The sequence below is a fragment of the Carlito syrichta genome, unplaced genomic scaffold (genome assembly GCF_000164805.1).
Source record: "Carlito syrichta isolate Samal-C Ts95f unplaced genomic scaffold, Tarsius_syrichta-2.0.1 Scaffold307033, whole genome shotgun sequence".
Classification (NCBI taxonomy): domain Eukaryota; kingdom Metazoa; phylum Chordata; class Mammalia; order Primates; family Tarsiidae; genus Carlito; species Carlito syrichta.
Genome location: NW_007251129.1, coordinates 630,841 through 652,164, shown reverse-complemented (window position 1 = coordinate 652,164; position 21,324 = coordinate 630,841). Strand labels below are relative to the sequence as shown.

At 41.0% G+C, this 21,324-nt stretch overlaps 1 protein-coding gene across 1 annotated transcript in view; it reads right to left on the bottom strand.

The window, feature by feature from the left end:
- LOC103266161 (neurexin-3) overlaps positions 1 to 21,324 on the bottom strand; it is a gene marked incomplete at its 3' end in the record, with an annotated part of 585,480 nt that overhangs the window by 81,059 nt on the left and 483,097 nt on the right. The window contains exon 9 of the mRNA XM_021715390.1: positions 19,915 to 20,298. Coding sequence (XP_021571065.1) covers positions 19,915 to 20,298 — 384 coding nt within the window. The remainder of the gene's footprint in view (positions 1 to 19,914; positions 20,299 to 21,324) is intronic.

The window sequence follows — 21,324 nt, the reverse complement described above, 5'->3', positions numbered from 1 at the left end:
CCACATCATACTGTCTTCCAATGACACTCTGCATCTCAGGATGGCCAAGATAAGTGTAAGATAGGGCAGGATGATGTAAATGAAAAACTCAAGGCAGCAATTAGATTAAATTTCAAATTGATGTCTGGCAGCTTTCAGAATAAGATCATGGATACATGTGTGTATTTGGTAAATATCTGTGTATGTCACTGCATAGGGAGTGGAGATGGGTGGAGAGCACCTCAGCTTGCTCTGTGGGGGGAATCTACAATCTACATTGAAATGTCATGAGAATTACTGGATAGGAAATAGGCATAGAAAGATGAATCATTCCTAGACAAGATGTTGGAATTCCCGGGTTCTGGTCATAGTTTTCCATTTAACTGTGTCATCTTGGTTAAATCTCCCTTTCTACAGTATGTTTTCCTCATATGTAGAAGAAGAAAAATTGCCTTCTAATCTAGATCTTTCAACCCTAATAGACCTGTCTGAATTTTGTGAGGGTCAATGATCTCAAGGGTGTGAGAAAACTTTGCACACCCTAATCTGAGCTAAAGATACTGACAGTCTCCTACACAGAGATGAGCAAAGATTGACTGATCCACTGAGAAGATTCTACCTCTCCTACTGGGCTCCTGTGAAGTCATCTTTTAGGGCAGAGGTCCCTAACCTTTTTGGTATCAGGAACCAGTTTCATGGAAGACAATAATTCCATGGATGGGGTGAGAGGAGAGGTGTGTAGTCAAACCTCACTGCTAACGTTAATCCATATTTGCAGTTGCTCCCAGCACTAGCATCACCATCTCAGCTCCACCTCAGATCATTAGCTGATTCCCAGGAGAACCTGGTAAAGGGGGTACATGTTGCCTTTTTGTGTGTGTTTAGGCTTAGGGACAAGCAGAGTTCAGATGTCCCTAAGCGGATTACAGTGAGACCCATTTCCTGTCAGACCCCAATAGTTATTTCTCCTTGCTTCTCCAGCTTCGCTTCACCCCAAAGATTCCACTTCTCTCTGCTTACCTTCTTCTTTATCCTATCAAAGAAAAGCCTTTTCTTTTTCTATTTGTTTCTGAGATGCTGGAAGACATCACTATTACAACATTCTCCCTTTTCCAATTGTCCCTTTAACCTCCCTTCAGTAATTCTTTTGAATAAAAGCCTCTCTTTACTAAGTTCTGATTTGTTTTTCTTTGACATCTCAAGTGCTATAAATATAGGATCTTCTAAAAATATCTGATGCTCACCTACTTCCCTTCACATCCATAGTCAATGCCCCAGTCCAAATTTAGTTCAGCATCAACTCTTTTCTGGAGAACTAGTATCTTAACATCTATTCTTATCCCCCTCCAATCTATGCTCTGTCCCATAGCCAAGGTGATCTTTAAAAAATAAATCTGGTCATGTTATTTTCTTTCTTATGGATGTTCAGCAGTTTTCAATTGCCTTTAGGATATGTTCTAAGTCTGTACCGTACTCTGTTAGTAGGGGATGGTGTGACCTGTCTCCCCTTCCCCTCTTCTTTATTCTATGCTCTGTTCATCAACCTCACTCACCTACCTTTGGTTACTTACACTCTAACATTCCATACTGCTTTTCATCCCCTTGAGTTGCTCTTCTGCATCCACTTGGAAGATTGCATTTACTCTTGCCTGGTTACCTCTTGTTCTCCTTCAAATGTCAGTTCAAGCATCACTCCCTTGGGAACATTTTTCCTAATCACCCCCATCTAGGGTTGGCTCTCCATATGTCAAGTTTAACAATATTTGAAATTGCATGTTTAGCGATTATTTGGTAAATGTCTTTTTTCTGTCATTAGATTATAAACTCCATGAGGTCAATTTTTGGCCACCTAGTATATCCCCTCAAAAACTAGCATGGTATCTGGCATATAGCAGGCACTAACAGTTGAATCACTTATAATGATAATGAGAAGAATAACATGATATATAAGAATGGTCCATAATATAATATTATGTCTTTGAAACATCAACCTTTGGGTAAAATGACTTTAATTCAATCTTGCTTCTGAAACTGATTATTTTATCACCCAAGAAATGGCAAATACAGGGACTAATGAGATGGAAAAGTGGGGTGTATGTGTGTGTGTGTGTGTGTGTGTGTGTGTGTGTGTGTGTGTGTTTTGATCTTTACAGATGCAGATATGTATGTTTGGCTATCTTTTAAATCTAGATTTTTTTTCACACCAAACCCTAATACAATCCTAGCAGAGAGTTTCTCTGCCTTTTTAGAGAAAAGTCTTTCATACTCATTGTGTCTAGCAGCAGAGAAACTGAGGTCTATTCAGAAGACTGAGGTCTAGGTCTCTTCTCCTCCCTGCTCTTCTTCCATCTACAAGCAATCTCCCACCTTCAACAAGGTCATTCATGCAGTAGTAAGAATGGGATCTTTGTCGAATAGACTCCATGTACAATAGTCTTCCTGGAGTTGGTCACCTTATCCTTAGGGTGACCTTGAGCTCCCTGAAGATTAGAAATGTCCTTAACCTCTGGATCCATCATTCTTGTCATAGTGTCTATCACATGCAAGGGTCTCAATAAATATTTACTGAATGATAGCAAACCACAGTGATAACAGATGGTTTCTGCTAACATTCTATAATAGTGGCTTTATACAATATCCCTCCCACTACAAAAATCTCCCCAAATCAATTTCTCCTTTGTTGCACATTCACTCTCCGAACTCTCATGCAATATAGTTTACTTAGGGCAACAAGCTCCTACAAAATCCTGGCCAGGAAAATGTTCTGTATGGGAGAGAATGCAAGTTACTAACCCCAACCAATTTAATAGTACCTTTGTTATTTCTGACCACTCTAAATTGACTTTTCTAGCTCTGACTGATTCCTTGAGATTGTCAGATTCTGCTTGGATGGTCACATTCCTTCCTTAGAAAATTATCTTCGAAATGACTATATAAAGCAAGGTTTCTAGCAGAAAATATTTGAGTGTTCAGCATGAAATATAAGCAAGAAATAAGGAGATCTTCATGAGAGGGAGAATGTATGAGTGAGAGAAAGATTTGTCAAATTTGGATGCAAAGACAAAAGATACCTATGCCCTGAACCTATCACCATTGCCAAGTGAATATGTTGGCCACATTCTATAGGTAGGCACAAGGCGGAAAATAGTGAACCAGGCATGATCCAAGCCTTCCAAGAGTATGTTATCTAATTTGGGAAATATGATTTTTATTTTTAATTTTTTTTAGTTAGGATTTCACTCTGTTGCTCAGGCTGAAGTGCAATGGTATGATCATGGCTCACTTCAGCTTCAAACTCCTAGGTTCAAGTGATTCTCCTACCTCTGCCTCCTGAGTACCTAGGAATACAGGTGCACACCACCAACCCTGGCTAATATTTTTTTAATTTTTGTAGAGATACAGTCTCGCTATGTTGCCTAGGCTGGTTTTGAAATTCTGAGCTCAAGCAATCCTCCAGCCTTGGCCTCCCAAAGTGCTGGGATTACAGGTGTGAACCACTGCACTCAGCCAGAAATAGAATATTATTTTAAAAAATAAATACAAACTAAAACAGAAGTAGAGATTTTTTTAAAAAATGAAATTAGGAGATCCATCAATAGAGAATCAAGACTCCCAAGGGTTATGAACAGAGCAGACCAAAAATAATAAAACCTGAATATGAGGACCCTAAACAGTATACATTTCTTTAAAAATCCCTGATAAAACCTCAAGCAGGAAAATAAATCCAAGCTTGAAGAGTAAATTAGTACAGATTACAAGAGTGCATTTCAGTGATTCTGAATTTTTTTTAAAAATGGATTCCGTCATTTCTTATTGCTCAGAGAATTCAAATGTCTGAGAACTTTGTCCTCTTGGCCCTTCCTGGCCTCCCTCCATTATGTTTTGTAGAACAATCCTCAAACCAGGCATCAAACCTTTCTATCTCATCTCTAGATTTTGAAGCTGATGATTTTTTGGAATTGACCCTATGTGGTCTTCATTGCTTTCAGCCCTTCTAAAATAATGGTCACAAGTATTCTCTGCATTAAAATCAGAGCTAGTCTGTCATTTGGCCTAGGAGGCTGTTGTGAAGCAAGATATCAAACTCCTAGAGACATGATGAGTTGGAATATCAATAAGAAGATATATTAGAACCACAAAGCAGAAAATGAGGCAGTGAAAAAGTCTCTGATGTCCTCTGAAGCCTATGTGGTTGGGAAAGGGTCTCATGATATTAATTAATCATGGAGCACATGGGAAGTTCACAGAAAGGATCAATAACTAGTCTTCTTTGATCAACCTATGGTCATGAGTGATAACAAGAAATCAGTTAGTCTCCTATGGTAAACTAAGTCACTCACAATTCTTCACATCTTCCCTGTTTTTGAATTATACACCCATGCCCTTTACATGTGACTTCACAGAACCTCCCACTAGAGCTGGTGTAGTGTGGTAACCCACCCCATGTTGGGTGTGGCCACATGACATGCCTTGACTAAGGGAATGTGGACAGAAGTGATAATATGTAAAATGCAGACTAAGGTCTCAGGAGGTATTAAGTGCTTCCATGTTTCCTTTTGCACTCCGACCTTTTGCCAAGAGAAGAGTATTTCCTGGGTAGCTTCTGGTCCAAACAGAATATGGTGACCAAAGAGGAGACCTGGATCTAACTTGAAACCTGTAGTTGCGTCCAGTTATTCTATAGCTTGGAATGGAACCACCCCAACCTATCCACAGAGCTGTAAATATCGAATTTAAATACGGCTTGTTATGAGCCAGTAAGTCTTGGAGTGGCTTGTTAACAACATTATTGAGGCAATAGCTGGCAAATATTGCTACTGTGAAGTCATTAAAAATCATGGTTTTTAAGATTTTGTGATTTGAAACAAAGATCATGTAATGCCAAATTAAAATTATGGTACAATTATGCAATAATAAGAATTTCTGAAACAATCAGGAACTGAAAAGATTAGCATAAAAATTACTCATAAAATGACATTAATATATCATATATATTCCAAAAGAATAGAATTAATGCATAGCAACATGTTAATAATGACCATTTCTGTTTGGTATAATTGTACTTGATTTTATTTATTTTTGTCTGCCACGAAATAGGTGCTCGGTTAATGGTGGGCAAATAAAAAGTTGAATTAATAAATGTTCATGTGCCAAATATTCTACAGTAAACATATATTACTTTTAGAATTATAAAAATCAATGTTTATTTTCTAAAATAGGGATCTATGATCTATAATGTCAGTAATAACCCACTGATGACAATTCTTTATGAGACTTCTTTTCAACAGTGGTAAACACTCCTAACAGAGCTATAATCTAGAGATTGCTTTATTGAGTAGCATTTTATGAAGACAGAATAACAGTCCTACCAAACTCAAGATTCATTATATCAATTGCTCCATCAAAGCCCCCAGGAACAACACTCTGCAGTGAAAAGAAATTGAATAGGTCAAACATGCTCTTCACATAGGAGGAAAAAAAAAAACTTAAGGTGTTTTGAAGGGATCATGGCAAGAAAATAAGGAAGGTGAAAGAAAGGTAAGAAAGTGAGAGGACTGTAGGGAGAGAGAAAGAAAGGGGAAAGGAGAATTTATGAAGAAATAATTCTGCTCAGATCATCCTGAGGATATCCCTGGACTGTCACACCACCACCACCAATCTCCATCTACAGAAAGCTCAAGGGGCAATCCCAACATTAGACAGAGAGGTGCTCCTTTGCTGCAGCCAAGTCATTTCCCCAAGAAGGGACGGATATTCCAGTGCATGGTCTACATTCCTGTTATATTTAAACCTCCTGATTTTATAGTCATTGTCACCTCTTTCCAAGACTCTTCCTCATCTACCACAGCTCAAAAGGAAGTGGCTTCCAGGCAGAGGCCTCGGGCCTGTCCTCTTCTACTTGATGCTACTTTCTAAGTAGCTAGTGACACCAGCCAATTAGATGCATTCCTTCCATTGTCCATGTGTTTAAGCGACTCTGACTCTCAGCTTTCTACAGCTAATTTTGAGTTGCAGGAATAGTCTCTACAAGACCAAGCGGCCACACTCTAGCCTACAAGAGCTCCTGGATGACTCTTCTCTGGGCACATCCCCACCTCTGCCTGCCAGAAATCCTAACTCACTGCTGGGGGTAAAGGGGGTAGTTTCCAGCTGCCTAGCAGGCACCAAGTTTCCTTGAATTTGTCAGATTATAAAACCGAATTCTAACTACAGTATAGTTAACTTTAGAAGTAGTCCTATTCATTTAGATTTTCATGAGTCCCTTCATTTCTTTTTTTCTCCACAGACACAGAATGAGCTTTTCCTCCTTGGCACTGAGGATACATGCTTGATGACTGACAGTCTAGGGAAGGAGACAGACAAGCAAAACAAAAATCAGAGCAGTCCAGGTTTATGGTTGAGGAATTTGTGTCTGTACATTCATGTGAATGCATGTATGTGTGTATACATATGTATATACATACGGGTAAGGATGTAGGTATGAGTTAAGGTATGTTGCAGCCCTGGATAAACTGTGACAGGGAAAAACATGTCTTCCCAGTCTTGAGCTGTACTCCTTTATGCTTTTTTAGACCTGCCTTATGACACTTTAGAGTTCACCTCCTCCACTTAGGAACCAAAACTGTGAACAAGAGGATGTTGGAAGATCCTGATTGCTTTTCCCAACCCTGAATCTAATCCAAATGAACAGACACCATCCCTACTTATTTCTCACGTTCACCTCTTGAAAGTTCTAAAGCAGAGAATGGACAGGGTTGGCAGATAAACAACTAAGGGCATCGCCATTTCTCATAGCTCTCTTTCCCTCTCAAAGTATGGGATCTCACCTCTAAGGCTTCCTGTTATAATGAATGATAAAGAATAATGGAAAATCTGTTAAGAATTTCTACCTCCAGTATTTGCTAACATTGTGGCTATGGAAACTTATTTAATCTTTCTGATCCTTGATTTAATTATCTAAAAAGTATGAGTGACACCACAAACTTTATAAGCTTGGCTCTAAAAATTAAGTGAGAGAATAATAGTAATATTCCTCCACGCATTGAACACTTACAAAGTTACAGCACTTACAAAGATTTTTACACAATCATCTTATTTAAGCCTTATAACAACCCCTAAAAGGCTTTTCTATAGATCAGAAAATTGAGGTTCAGAGGGGTTAAAAACACATCCAATATCACAAAATAATAAGAGATTATGTAATAATGAGTAACTGAATTGGAATTCAAATTCATTTCTATCTGACTCTAAAACTGGTGCATCTTAACTTATGGACCAATTTCTACCTGGCACAAGTAGAAACTCAATACATGTGAATTCCCTTTTTATACTCCCTTATATTTGAATTTTAGTAGATTTCATGGCCTCGGTATGACCCTCCACTCCCTCCTAGGTTGTTTTTCAGTGGTTCCTTCCCTCTTGGGGATGATTAGGAATCTGTATATTCCAACCACTTCTTTAAGCATCTCTTTTAAAACAGATGTGTTGATAATGTAAGGTTTGGGTAATGAGATTTTCCAGGTCATAAATTGCTAACTGTGAATTAATTGCCTAGCTTATTTGCAATAAATAAAGGGACTATTACATGTGAAAAAAGAAAATCACAAGGACCCACTGAGCGTGTACAGAAAGATTCTGAGCTGTGTGCTACAGGAGCATCTTACTATCAGGTATACAGGAAGACCAGACCCAAGGCACAAAGCATGAGTACCTTCAACATTGCTTTAGGATAGAGAGCTCTGGTCTAGGATTCAAAATACTGAGTTAATGAGTCCCACCATGGCTACTTACTACCTGTGTGATTTTGGGCAAGTTATACAACCACTCTGAATCTCAGTTTTTTCCTTTGTAAATCATCAGCACTGTCATAGATGACTTTTTAAGACCCTGACTAGTCCTAGCATTCAATGATTCTATATCAGTAGACACTAGGAAAAATCATGATTTCTGTATCGAGTAATACTGTGAGACGCTCCTATGATCTAAAATGCTTTTGAAATATGTGATTTACCTGAACTCAATCTAAGATTATTTTGAGGAACAAGATGAGGCAGTAAATACAATGCTACCTGATGTGGACCCAAGGCATTTTTTCAGGATAAGAAATGAACAAAAGCAGTCACCCACTCTCCCATGCATGTTAAAATGTCTGATAATCATATGTGCTACTGCATATGACTGTTACTCATCCATTTTTTCTCTTTCTATCTCTACTCTCAATACAGCTTTGACTGTGGGGATTCCCTCAGGAGGTTCCATTCTACAGTGACCAAAGATGCCAGGTTGCTTGTGAGAGTTTCATTACAAACTGAGCCATGGGGCATGGAGACAAGAACCCTCTGAGCAACAGCCCGCTACCCCAGTGGCATTAAGAGTCAGTCACTATCTTCAGACCCAGAGAGGATGTCTTCAGGTGTGGGGAGAATTCAGCTAAGCAAACATCAGAGCAGTTATCTTTTCTTTACATCATCACTGATGGAGATAAAAAGTGGGCCAGCCCCAGCTGGTGTCAGTATGTGGCCCCAGGCGACTATATGAAAACAATATTGAAATACCAATGGGACACAGCAGGAGGTTTCAGACAAGGGGCCTGCAGAGAAGATTGAAATCAGAAAGGCACAGGGCTTTCTTTCCCTGGGGGAACAAAGAGGGAGAGCGTGTTAATCCCACAGATTTTGTAAGGTTTCTGATTTACTGGCCTCTTAGAAGGCTCTGTTGGGGTTTGTCATTTTGATGAGAATGTCTTGCTGCAAAGGTTAAACATGCTGAGAAGCATGAAATGATCTTCTCCAAGAAAGACTGCATCTACTTGGCAGGGAGATAGCTGTCCAATAGCCCACAGGAGGGGCCCTATCAAGAGCCATTTATACCCAGGGTTTCTAGTCCTAAGTTCCAGATGCACTTGTCACTCGAAAGTCCTCTCTGTTGGGCAGGGTTTCTTTGTTGTTCATGGGGTAAGATGTGATAGGTGATGAAAGAGAAAGGGAGAAAGAAGGTGTTCATGTCTCTTCTCTTTCGATATATTTTTCTTTCTAAATCAGTTGCCAATATTTCAAAGACAATTTATCAACAAGAACAAATAACTAAAGATTGACTAAATGCCTTTGCTATACTGGCATGATTCTACTGCCTAGTAGGTCATGGGACATAAAATATATTATCTTAACGAAATATGCACAGATACTGCATATATATTTTAAAAACCCAAAACAGGGGGACCATAATGAAGGGTTGAGAACATTATATTCTATTCTTTGTGACACTTATTTCTTACCTGGAGGCCTCAATTTACCTATCTGAAATTGAGAGGGGGGTGGTTTTGCTAGACAGTATCTGAGTGTCTATTCTACTGGAAAGACAAATAATTCTATGACCCTTTAAACTCTGGTTTCCTTTGGGTCAATCTGGTTTTAGGTTTTGAGTTTGGGGCTTCTATTCATGATTGCTACATGTCTGCTGTTTCTTTTCCTTAGCAACCCTAGGTTGTATTAAACCAAACCCATGATAACCTAGAGAAACTTTTCAGAAACTTGAGGGAAACTATATGCATGTACTCTGTGTACACACACCCACCCACCTACACACCCACCACCCCACACACACATGATCCTCAGTACTGGGTGTCATCGCCATAAAGCACAAATGAGAGACCAGAATAGGGAGAACCTCAAAATATGGTTTTTCTATCATTAAGGAATCTTTTAGCTTATTCAAGTATGGCTACTTTTACAAGAGAAGAATGGGCAAACTACCACTCATTTTTTCCACCAAATATATGCCAAAGCTTGGCTGATATCAACACAGTGTCAACAGACCATTTTAACATAGTAATACAGTTCTTCAAACCTGGAATTATAGCAGAGTCATGTTTTGAGTCCAAACCCTTTGAAGTATGGAGAAGAGCATGCTTTGGAATGTTCTTCCATGGCTTAACCTTCCCACTTTAAGCTCTAACCTATATCATATGCCTCAACACAGAAATCAGACCTGGCATTTCCACAGCACAGGACAAAAATGGAGTAAAAACATCAGCCAAGTTGTTTTTCACTCTTGAATCGCTGAATTCCAGATTCAGAAAGGGCCATGTTGGTTTTATTATCTACACAAGCACGTTCTACACTTTGACTCCATAAGAGAGCCTTCTAATCAGGCAACCAAACAGCCACAATCAATATTCTCTGTGGTAAATATGGAAACTGAGACACAGAGAAAGGGTAAGTACATACGTTCAGAGTGGAACCAAAACAGGTGTAGGTTGGACTCCCTGCTTCATCTACCTAATAACCATCTTAGTCCTCCCTACTCTTCCTGAGAATCTGCCACTGATTCAAGATGGCTTACTGGCACAAGGAAGAAACAAAAAGCTTTGATGGCCATGCGCTCTTTAGCTGTGTACAACTGGTTACTAAGTCCTATTGACACTGCTTGTGTATGGATTAAGTGTGTTCCAAAATTCCACCTCCATTCTCTTCCATGTAGACTCTTATTTTTCATTTCTGAGTTAATGTCAACACAAACTGCACTATTGTAAGCTGATCTGTTGACCTTCTGTCTCCCATATTCAAGCCATCCTCTGCCACAGTGAGCAGACCTTGTCATCCCACTGCTAAAAATGGTATGCCGCCTACAAGATCCAAACTTGTTGGGAGAACACACAAGGTGTTTCACAGCTGGCCTTGCCACCCCCACAGCCACATCTTTTAAACCCTCTCCTCAGATCCCTTCTCCTCACTCTCCAAGCCTCAGTTCTACTCCTATGGGACAACTGTTTAAGTCACCTCTGCATATCTGTTCCTTCTGCCTGAAGTATCTTCTCCCAGCCTGGTCTGCCTGGGAGACTTCCACGAATCCTCAGTTCTAGTGCCACCCAGTCTGTGATGCCTTCCGTGATATTTCTCCCTGAATTTACACCCCACCTTCCTCGGATTCCAGAATATAATGGTATGCCTATGAGGAGAACCACAATCCATGCCTTGGTATCTCAAGAGTTCAATACAGTCCCTGGCACAAAGCTCTCAATAGATACCTGCAAATGAATTAGGCCCTTAAGTCCTTCATCTAGGAAATGAGGATAATAATATATGCCTGCAGAGTGGATGTGAGGGTTAAATGGCCCAGTGTTGATTAAGAACATCACAAAGAGCAGGCACAAACTTTTCTTCAATAAATGTTAGCTCTTAACTTTTCTTTCCACTTAGTGACAAAGGAATCATCTATCTGTGAAAAGTAACATGAAGCCGGGGATGCTAGAAAAGTCAGCAACAATCCCCTCGCGTTGTGTTTCAAAGCACTTGTTTCTCATAATTCAGCAGCGTTTCATTTATTGCATTATAATGGGCAGATGTCTGCTGGCAGTTAAACTGCTTTTAGCAAATGCAGTCATAAAGACACAAGCGGCAGTGTAAATTGTCGCCATGTCCCTGCATTTGACAGCACCGCAGTCGGCAGCAGGTGTGTCGTGGCTCAGAAGCAGCTGTCACACGCTGCACCAAAGTGCTGACCCTCCCACGTGCAGGCTGAATGCAGGTGTAGGTATCGATTTCTCAAAGACCTCCAAAGTCCCTGGCCTATACTTCTGAGACCCAAAGAACTTCCAGAATAACTAGCATCTATTTCCTTGATCCTCTTTTTTTGAGTGACAGAGCAGTTGTGATTGGTTATATCTCAGACTCTGACCTGGTGGAATAGATATCAGTTAGGGTTCACGGATGATGGGACAGTTTCCTGGGATCACACCATTTTGTGCCTGTGGAAAGGGAAACTTGCAGAACTGGAAGAGAAAAAAAGAGGCTGACTCTGAGCCCTTACTTGTCTCCAGAGATACATTTGTATGATTTAAGCAACAGCAGATAAGCAAAAATGGGGATACTTTGATTGATGTCAATGAATTGTGTATTCCTTGGGAAGTCCCTGAGAAAACCCCTGAGAAAGGGACTTCCCAAGGAATGCACATTATACATGCCATTATCCATCAAAAAGGGTAAACAATAGACCAAAAAAGAAGAGAGCCTTCTAATGCCCTTAAGAGACCCAGGGTCCTAATCATTAATACACCAATGAAAATTCATGCATCATGGGCCTGAAGTGTACTCTGCACACCAAGGTGTTCATTTTCTTAGATAAATAAATCAGAGAGGAAAAAACTTTATCGCAGTGCTGATATAACTAAACCCAGTGCCCCAACCCAGACAGTTCTGCAGATTGCAAGGAAGAAATACATTTTTGTCCTGCCCTTCACTCACCTTTATTCCTCTCCTCGGGATCAAGGAAGACATTGCCAAACTGATGACATTTGAGAATCAGAGTTTTGGAGTGGAAAGGGGACCTGAGAGAGCATGAAACCCAACTGCCTCATTTTATTCTTACAGAACAGAGAGGACAAAGGATCCAAGTAACTATCTCAAGGTCAAACATTTAAACAAAGCACTTAGACATCCCTAGGGGATGGGGTCACAGAAATAAGGCAAATCCCCTCCCCAGTGGTACTGGGACCAATGAAAGCAACCATTGATAATATATTTGACTGTGGAAGCTCAGACTTCTGCTGTTCCCACATCAATGAGTTGAGTTAGTCTGAGCAAGAACCCATTGGATCCAGAACTAGTTATAAAATGGTATATAAGATTGGTCATATCTTGCTTTCTAATTGTCACCTCTCTCTTTCTTGTGATTATCCCCTGAATCATTGCCCTTGGTAGGCTATACTATTATTTCCAGATTACTTCTTCATTCCTTCTGCTACATCATGAGCTCAAGAGGGGCAGAAAATATACCTTCTATAGTTTTTCATCCTCATAACCTAGCTCCCAAAGCCTGACACAGAGAACTAGAATTCCTATGTTAATGCTGACATTAATTCCAAAGAAGCATTATAGCTTCATTTTCTACAGCTTTCTGGACCCAAAGTCACTGAAACTAAAGCTACTTAAGGTAGGATAGTGTTGAGAATACAGAAATTTTAATAATCTAACTTTAATATTCTAAGGAAGGCACACAATGAATTTGGGTTCATAATTATTTACTACATGCTGTCTAGTTGTCCAAAGAATAGAGAAGTATGGTTTGACCTAAGATAACACTGTAGAGAAGGAGAGAGTGAGAAGATGCAGGATGAGTTTAGATGAGGAGTAGATGGGACTTGCTGAAACATACTGAATATCGTAGGAGAAAATGCCTAAGGACAATGGTGATGCCATTTACTGAGATAGGAAAAGCTGAAAGTAAAACAGTCTGGTGCAGAAAGGAAGAACTCAAGAGTTCTATTTTTCAATGATATAAGATGTCTACCAGATATCCAAATGAAGATATCCAGTAGACAACAGGGGATATAGGAATCTGGGATTCTAGGGAGCACTCCAGGCTAGAAATTCCAATCTGGGAGTCACCAATGCATAGATGCCCCCTAATACCATGGCAATGGATAAGGACACCAAGGGGGATGTGCAGATCGAGAGGAGACCTAAAACAAAGCCATAAGGCCCTTCAACATTTAATAAACAACATATGAGGTTATAACACAATGCTAGAGACTATGGGGACACAAAGGTATTTAATGCACTGATCCACCCCCTCTATGATCTTAGAATCTGAACCTCACCCCCACCCCCACACACACATGAAGGAAAGGCTGCTCAACATAATGGAAAGTGCAATGGATTAGAAGTCAGGAATCATGATTTTTAATCATTTGATAGCTACTCCATTTTAAAGTGATGTTGGCCTGTTAACTTCCAAGCTTCCAGTTCCTCACCTACCAAAACAAGGATGAGGTACAAGTAACATCTATGGTATCTACCAACCTTACTGCTTTCTATGTGACATCCCAATGACACAATTCAGCCTCATCTAAGAGTGGTACCTCGCCCTTCCCAGGCAGGATATGCTGCTTCCACTGCCTCAGGAGCACAGAACAGCAATCTAAGGGGTTGTGTAGAAAGAGAGACCCATTGAGGGGAAAGGGAGCAGCTGCTGCCTGCATGTCTTTCCCCCAGAACAAGAGTCATTAAAGAGAACTCAGAATGTCTGTATCCTTGGTTTTCAGCGGGCGCGTATGTTAGATAAATGGAATTCTGGGACCCGTGAGAAGAGCAAATCTGCCCTCTCTACCACATTTTCTTGGTTCTGCAAATTAATATTCTGAAAAGCATCTAGTTTCTATGATCCTACAAAATATTTTCTTTCAGCAGACTGCAGGAGTGGTCAATAAAAGGGCAGAATGAAAAAATGTGCAGTAGTTCTACATGACTGGGCATCTATAACAGAAGGTGGCTTTATGGGTCAGGGTACCCTGACCTTAACCATGAGAGAGCTCTAAGGAAGCGGTTCAGTAAGATTATATGTGTGTGTATGTGCACAAAGAATACAGAGCAAGGAAGAGTCATTGTAAATTATATCATAATAGGTGGGAGAAATAAGACAAAAAATTTCACATGTAGCAAGATCATAGCCATATACAAGAAAACAAGACCCTCATGCATAACTGGGAAAAGACTAGAAAACTACACCAAATGGTTAATAATTGTGTTTGAGTTGTGGGTGGTTTTTTCTCATAATTCTTACTAGCTTCCTGTACTTTTACATTTTGTTTAATGCATATGAAATTATTTTACAGTATTTTGTTTTCCAATTAATAATGCTTAATGCTCTACAGGAACCACAGTAGTCCACATCCTTTGCTGTGGCTTCCGGTGATTCAGTAGGTTTTCTAGGCCTCGAGGCAGGAAAGCATTTGAACATAGGGAAGAATTTAGATTTTTTAAAATCTAGGCACTATTTATCTGGAAAAGAATCCAAGCCATTTCACTGTACAGAAATCTCCCAAGACACTCAGGCTTCTCATTTTTTTTTCAAGGAAATCTCAAAAAGCTGACCTCCCTATGACCTCTTGGAGAGTATCTGACCTACCAGGAATAGTTGGCCTGGATGAACAAGACACAGCTGGACGAAACGAAGGCCCAAGACTCTGCAGGACACTCTCAATGGGGATGGGGTATGGTAGAGACCGTAATTGGCTTTTCTTTATTAGATCACAACCCACCCTCCTCAATAATATCCTGAATAAGAGAGAATATCACCATACACCCCCATTTTACAGATAAGAAAACCGAGACTTAGAATTAAACACTTTTTGTATATCATCTTGCTAATAAATGACAGAACCAACACAGGAATCAAGGTCTGCCTGCCTGGTTCCAAAATTCATGCTATTAGCCATGGGGCCACACTGCCTTTAAGTACTGTACTGTAGGTTATTTTTTTTTTTTTTTAACACAGGGATGGACTTATGCTGAGTTACTTTCTTGCTAAATAAATATCATCATACATTTCCAAAAAGCTATCCAGGGAACAGGATAGAATCAGCAATGTCCTCAAATTTAAGCTCAGTGGTCCATAAATAAATAAAGTCCATGGGCCTTGCCTTACTGAGACTTGATTCTCACCAACGCAACAAAGCAGTTTGGCTCCATCAGCAAGAAGAAGATGCCTACGTTGTCCCAGATCACTAAATCACATCTTCTTAAGAAGGAAGAACTCTGGAACAGAGTCTAAAGACAAGTCAGACTATTTCCCCTGCCCAGCAGGACTTCACGTGATGGCAGGTAGTCTTTCATTAGACTGAAATATTGCAACCAAACTGATTAGAATTAAGTAGTTAAAACGGGTCTTTGCTTTTTAGATCATGGGGTGATCTCTCACATTACACAAATAGCAAGCCAAAATAGCTAGAACTGGACAATTAGGATGAATAGACATTTACATCTGCTATAATAGCATCCGATTATGTGGGAAAAAATCTAAATATGATATCAAGTCAATTTTTAGGTGTCAAGATTTAGAGTCGCTCATCTTCACAGGCAGAAGAAACACTCTTATAAGAGTAGAAACAGGAATCATCCAAATTTACTATAAGAGAGAGATACCACACAAATTAATCTTAGCCCCATATACTCATAGACTTCCTAGGTCTGTCTGTCTTTCTTTCCTTCCTTCCTTCCTTCTTTCCTTCCTTCCTTCCTTCCTTCCCTCCCTTATCCTCTTATTCCCTTATCTTTGGCTGACATCTTTGACCCAAGAGTTGTCCCTTATACTAATCTGCTTGCTCACATTGCTTGGGTTCTTGGGCTACTTTGATCTAGGGTCTGACTTGGGCCATGCCCAACTCTGAATTCCAGTTTTCCATCTCCCACCCATGTTTTCTCCACTTTATATATACAAGTGCCTTTTTCTAACATTCCCATTTCTGTGTGGGGCCAGCAATACCAAGGGACTCATCCCCTAAAAAGCCCCAGTATAGAATAAAATTTAAGCTACAGTGGGACACACTGCGTTAGGAACTGTCTTAGGCTTATCACATTTGGTACAAATGGTCAATTCCAGATTAGTATTCATGCTTCTAGAAAATCATTAGAAAGAGAATGGCAAACTGAGTGATCAAATAGGTGTCATGATGAATGGTGTACCTTAATTCAAAGAGATTATGCCAAACACTTTTTCTTCACTAATCTTCAGAAGTGCCTAGAGTGGAATACTGAGAATCAGGGGTAGAAAGAGGCCATAGTTTTGTTAGAAATAGGGGCCAAGTTTGGCTCGGTGGCTCAGCCTGTAATCCCAGTACTTTGACAGGTAGAGGCAAGTGGATTGCCTGAGCCCGTGGGTTCAAGACCCACCCGGGCAACCTCGTCTCTACAATAAATCAAAAATTAACCAGGCATGGTAGTGCATGCCTGTAGTTCTGGTTACTTGGAAGGTTGAGGCAGAAGGATCGCTGGAGCCCAGCAGGTCGAGGCTGCGGTGGCCAGGAGCATGCCACTGCACTCCAGTCTGGGTGACAGAGTGAGACTCCAACTCAAAAAAAAAAAAAAAAAAAGAAAAGAAAGAAAGAAGAAATAGGGGCCAAGAAAACCTAAGAAACCTTCTCTTGAACAACACTCCCCCATATAGAAGTGGCCATACCGACCTGTTTACCCTACTGTTCTCCTACAGACATTCACCATAATATCTACCACAGGTTAAGCATTTCCCTTTGTTTCTCTGGGAGGACTATACTCCCTTTGATCAAGAGTAGAAGCTGTGTCCTTTTTTTTTTTTCATTTTAAGCACTAAACATAGTGTCTGGAACATATTAGGGCCTCAGTAGATGTCTGTTGCATGTAGGAAAAATGAAGAAAAGATACCCAAAAGAGTCTTCACTGAGGAATCAGTTTCAATAAAGAAAAACAATGTCATTGGAAAGCTCTATTTTTCTTTCTTCACAGAGAGCAGTCCAATCATTTTTACACTCCACTGATTCATTCTGAACATGGTGTCAGGAACAATACAGGGGCAAAAAACAATTAGTGGGGGAACAAAACAATCAGTTGAACCGTCTGGGATTTGAGCGATGTATAGATCAAATGTCTTAAATTTGCTAATCTCCTCATTTGGCCAGAATGGATGACTCTTGGCTGGTTGTACCAAGAATAATTGTCCCTCATATATCCCCAATCAGTTGCCTTTTAATGATTAGTCAGAAGTGACAATGTAAAAGGTGCTATGACTTTCATTGTACTTGGCAAGTTTTGGACCAACTCCCATTGATTTGCCCTTGGAATAGGTGAGCTCAGAGACACCTTGTACAGCTGGCTGCAGCCACTGCTAACTCCCTCCAACAACCATAAGGTCCTTGAGTTAAAAAGAGACCCAAGAGGAAAAAAATGAAATATCTGAGGCGACCTTTGATTCCTACAGTGCCTTCATTGGTAGCAGAAGATCCACAACACTTTGGCTTACACCAAAACTGTCTCATGCATCTCAGAGGTGAAATGACCTTTCTATCTTCAAAAACCAGCACCGGACGGGGAGATACCCCTTATCAACAAGGGTGCCTGAATGAAGCATATTTGTATACCTAACCCTAAACTGTACCCCACAATATCAAAATAAAAAATGTTGATATTAAAAAAAAAAAAACCCAGCACCAGGGTAGACTACCCTACAGAGATATTTGAAAAGAGTCCAGGCACTTAACAGACTGGTCAGCCAGCCCCATGTGGCCTGTTTCTGTTCCAGATGGCTATTTCCTCATCTTAGCTCACATTCTGGTTGTTACTGCTTTGAAAATCAGTGAATCTGTATTTAAATTCCATATGCTCCATGAAAGCTCTATTTTTCTCCTTCATTCCAATGTCCTGTGGTCTGTTTTTGGTCTGACTATAAGTAACTTTGCAGTTCTCTTGAAATGTATCCTAACTAGTAGCATAGTTCACCTCACAAAAACACTTTTTGAGAACACCTCATTGGTCAGCTGGCCTTATCCATGCCTGATCTAGGATCCCTCTCCATCACCAGTTTTCTGATACTTGAACAATTTCTAGCCATTGGTTGCCTTTAAGGATGTGACTCTCTGAGTCTCTCCTCAAGATATTTTCCCCGCTTTTGAATTTCCATCTCCTTTTACTCTGTCCATCAAAAGAGCCCATGCTTCTGCCTTGCATCATTGTATTATAGCTTCTTCTGTATATATTTCAACTCCAAGTTAAATAAATGATGAGCTTCTTGAGGGCAGGAACTATTCTACTTTGGATGCAGTATTCTCAGAGCCCTACAGCTATGCCCTCAGCAAAAACTTAGTAACTATGTAAATTGCTCTTCCACAAAAAACAGAGGCTGGCAGCCCATGGATCGCCAGCTTGATCCTATGTGCTTGGCATATAAAAAATAGATTAAGCTGCAATCTAATATAGCTTAGAGACTGGAATCTCCTTGTCCTGACATTGTCCCTTTGCTTACCTTTATCTCTTTCTGTCCTTTCCCCAAACTGTAAATTCAGACAAATATAAGAAGCTAAAGTGGTGAATGCTTCTCCCAGCATTCCTTTCTGTTATAAATCATCAGCCCCCATGTCTTCAGTCACCTCTCATACCCTTCCTCACCCCCACCCCCAACCCAGAAAAGAACAAAGTATCTGGTCCATTTTGGACTTTGGTTCCTCAAATGTGCCATGGTCTCTTACATCTGTCCCTTGTCACATGCTGTCCTTCCTGTCTAGGTAACAGTCCTTCCTCCCACTTCTTTGACAAGCAAACTCCTACTCATGTATCAAGTTACTCATGTCACTTACATATTTCTTCTCTGCAGAAGCTTTCTCTGCACCCCTACAGTATGTTGGGTCCCTGTGCAAGGGGTTCCCAAACTTCTCCGTACCTTGCCTTTAATGATGTTTATGATTATTATGACCATAATAATCACTAACATTAAATACTCACAATATTTCAGGAACCTATCAACTCACTTAAACATCATCAATAGATTGTGAGGTAGGTGCCTGAGTATCTCCACTTCACAAGTGAGGAAATCAAGTCTCATTGACCACCTTGATGAAGTTCACTTCACTCCCTAGGGCCAGATTTCTCATCCAGTCTGGCTCCAGAGTTCATGTTCTTAGCCCATACACCATACTGCCTATTAAACTCACCATATTTATAAGTCATTTATTGAACAGCTAAATATTCCACAAGGCACCACAAGGACAGGGATGGATTTGTCTTGTTCAATATTTTATCTTTAAGCCTGGTCAGGAGTTAGCTTGTAGAGAGCATTAAAAAAGCCTGAGTTAAGTGGATAAATGAAACAGCCAGTAGGTCTGGAATCCCGAAAGAGAAGTATTCACCCTCTGTAAATAGAAATCACCTAACCAACAAAGTCTTATGATCAGGATGACACTGATTCTAAAGCTTCCCTTTCTGTGACCCAATCCCAGCCAAACAAATTCAAGCATTCAGAACTAGAGAGGGTGCAATAGGAAATCGTAAACACAAAAACTCTTCTTTGGAAGAAAGACAGCACAGGTGGATACAAGGGTCTGGGGCTGTCCCGGGATCCAGCTGCAGAACCTCACCCCCACTCAGACACTCACGGGCCACCTAAGAGGGCCGCCACCCAAGAGGGCCTACTCACCCCTTTCGCAGGTTCTTCCCCAGTAGCCGGTGCCGGTGCAGTCACAGATGAAGCGATTCCAGCCGTCCTTGCACACCGCGTTGTTCTTGCAGGGGTAGCTGTCGCACTGCTTAGCGCTCATCCGTGAACAGGAGGACTTGACGCCCGCGGCGTTCTGCATCTCCGCCAGCTGCCGGATGTTCTTGCTGCGCCCGTCGATGAACAGGTCTCGGATGCAGCCCACGTAGCCGTAGTTGAGCATGGCGGTCCAGAGCTCGGTGGGGAGGATGAGGCCAGCCCGGTTCTCCGGCAGCCCACCCAGGTACATGTCCCCCTCCAGGTCCAGAATCTCGCTTTCCCCACTGGCAGTGAATGGCGTGCGCCTACTGTTCACTGATATAGTACCTAGGGCAGGAGGACAGACGCAGAGTGGGTAACAGCTCTCTTGGCATCTCAGGTGAGGTTCTTTCTTCCCTCCACCCACCCCCCACATTGATTAACCAAACGAAAACTGTCCAACAGGTGAGTCCTCGGACCTGCTGATGCCTGGCCAGGAAGGAACCATGCAAGCAAAGGAGTGAGATGCTGCAAGACTATGGAAAAAACGTGGGCCATTTTAGTCCAATCCCTGCCAGCTAAGACAAACTGGCCCTTAGGAAGACCCAGGAAAAGCCCAGTGCCTTAACACCTAAGTGCATCTTTTTCCTGCCTAGCTGTCTCCGCTGAGAGGTAGCAAGCCATATAGGTTGAGAGCAGCAAACTCCCTGCCTGTTTTTATATCCAAGATCCAACATGCACCAGCTGTATAACCTTGAAGAAGTGACCTCACCTTCCTATGCCTCAATTTCCTCATTTGTAAAATGAGAAAAAAACTGTCCCTACCTCACAGGTTTGTGTGATGATTAAAAGAGCTAATACATGCAGAGTGTTTCTAATAGTGATTAGGACAGAAAAGGGGCTTTGCCTGTCTTCTTCACAGGCTTGTCATCCACAAAGGATGTTTCTCCCTCATGCACTGGTACCCTCTAGACTGGGCATTGATGACCAGCCCTGCCAGTGTATATTTGAACATTCTCTTTGATACATTTTTCATTTTAGTTTTTATTTTAAAGATGTTGGGTATAATTCAGGGTAAGGTATACGAATGGTCATTGTACAGGTCAAGTTTGGGCCCCACTTTGGTCCCCACTTCACCTGGTTTGAGATCAGGTACCCTTATTGATGGAGTGTGCCCCTTCCTTCCCACTACTGCCAATCCCTTTCTTATAGTATTATGCAGCATAATTCACAATAGCAGAAATATGAAACCAACTGCGCTGCCCATTGAAAGTGAACTGGAGCCGGGCTCGGTGGTTCAGCCTGTAATCCCACACCTTTGGGAGGCTGAGGTGAGTGGATTGCCTGAGCCCGCAGGTTCGAGACCCGCCCTGG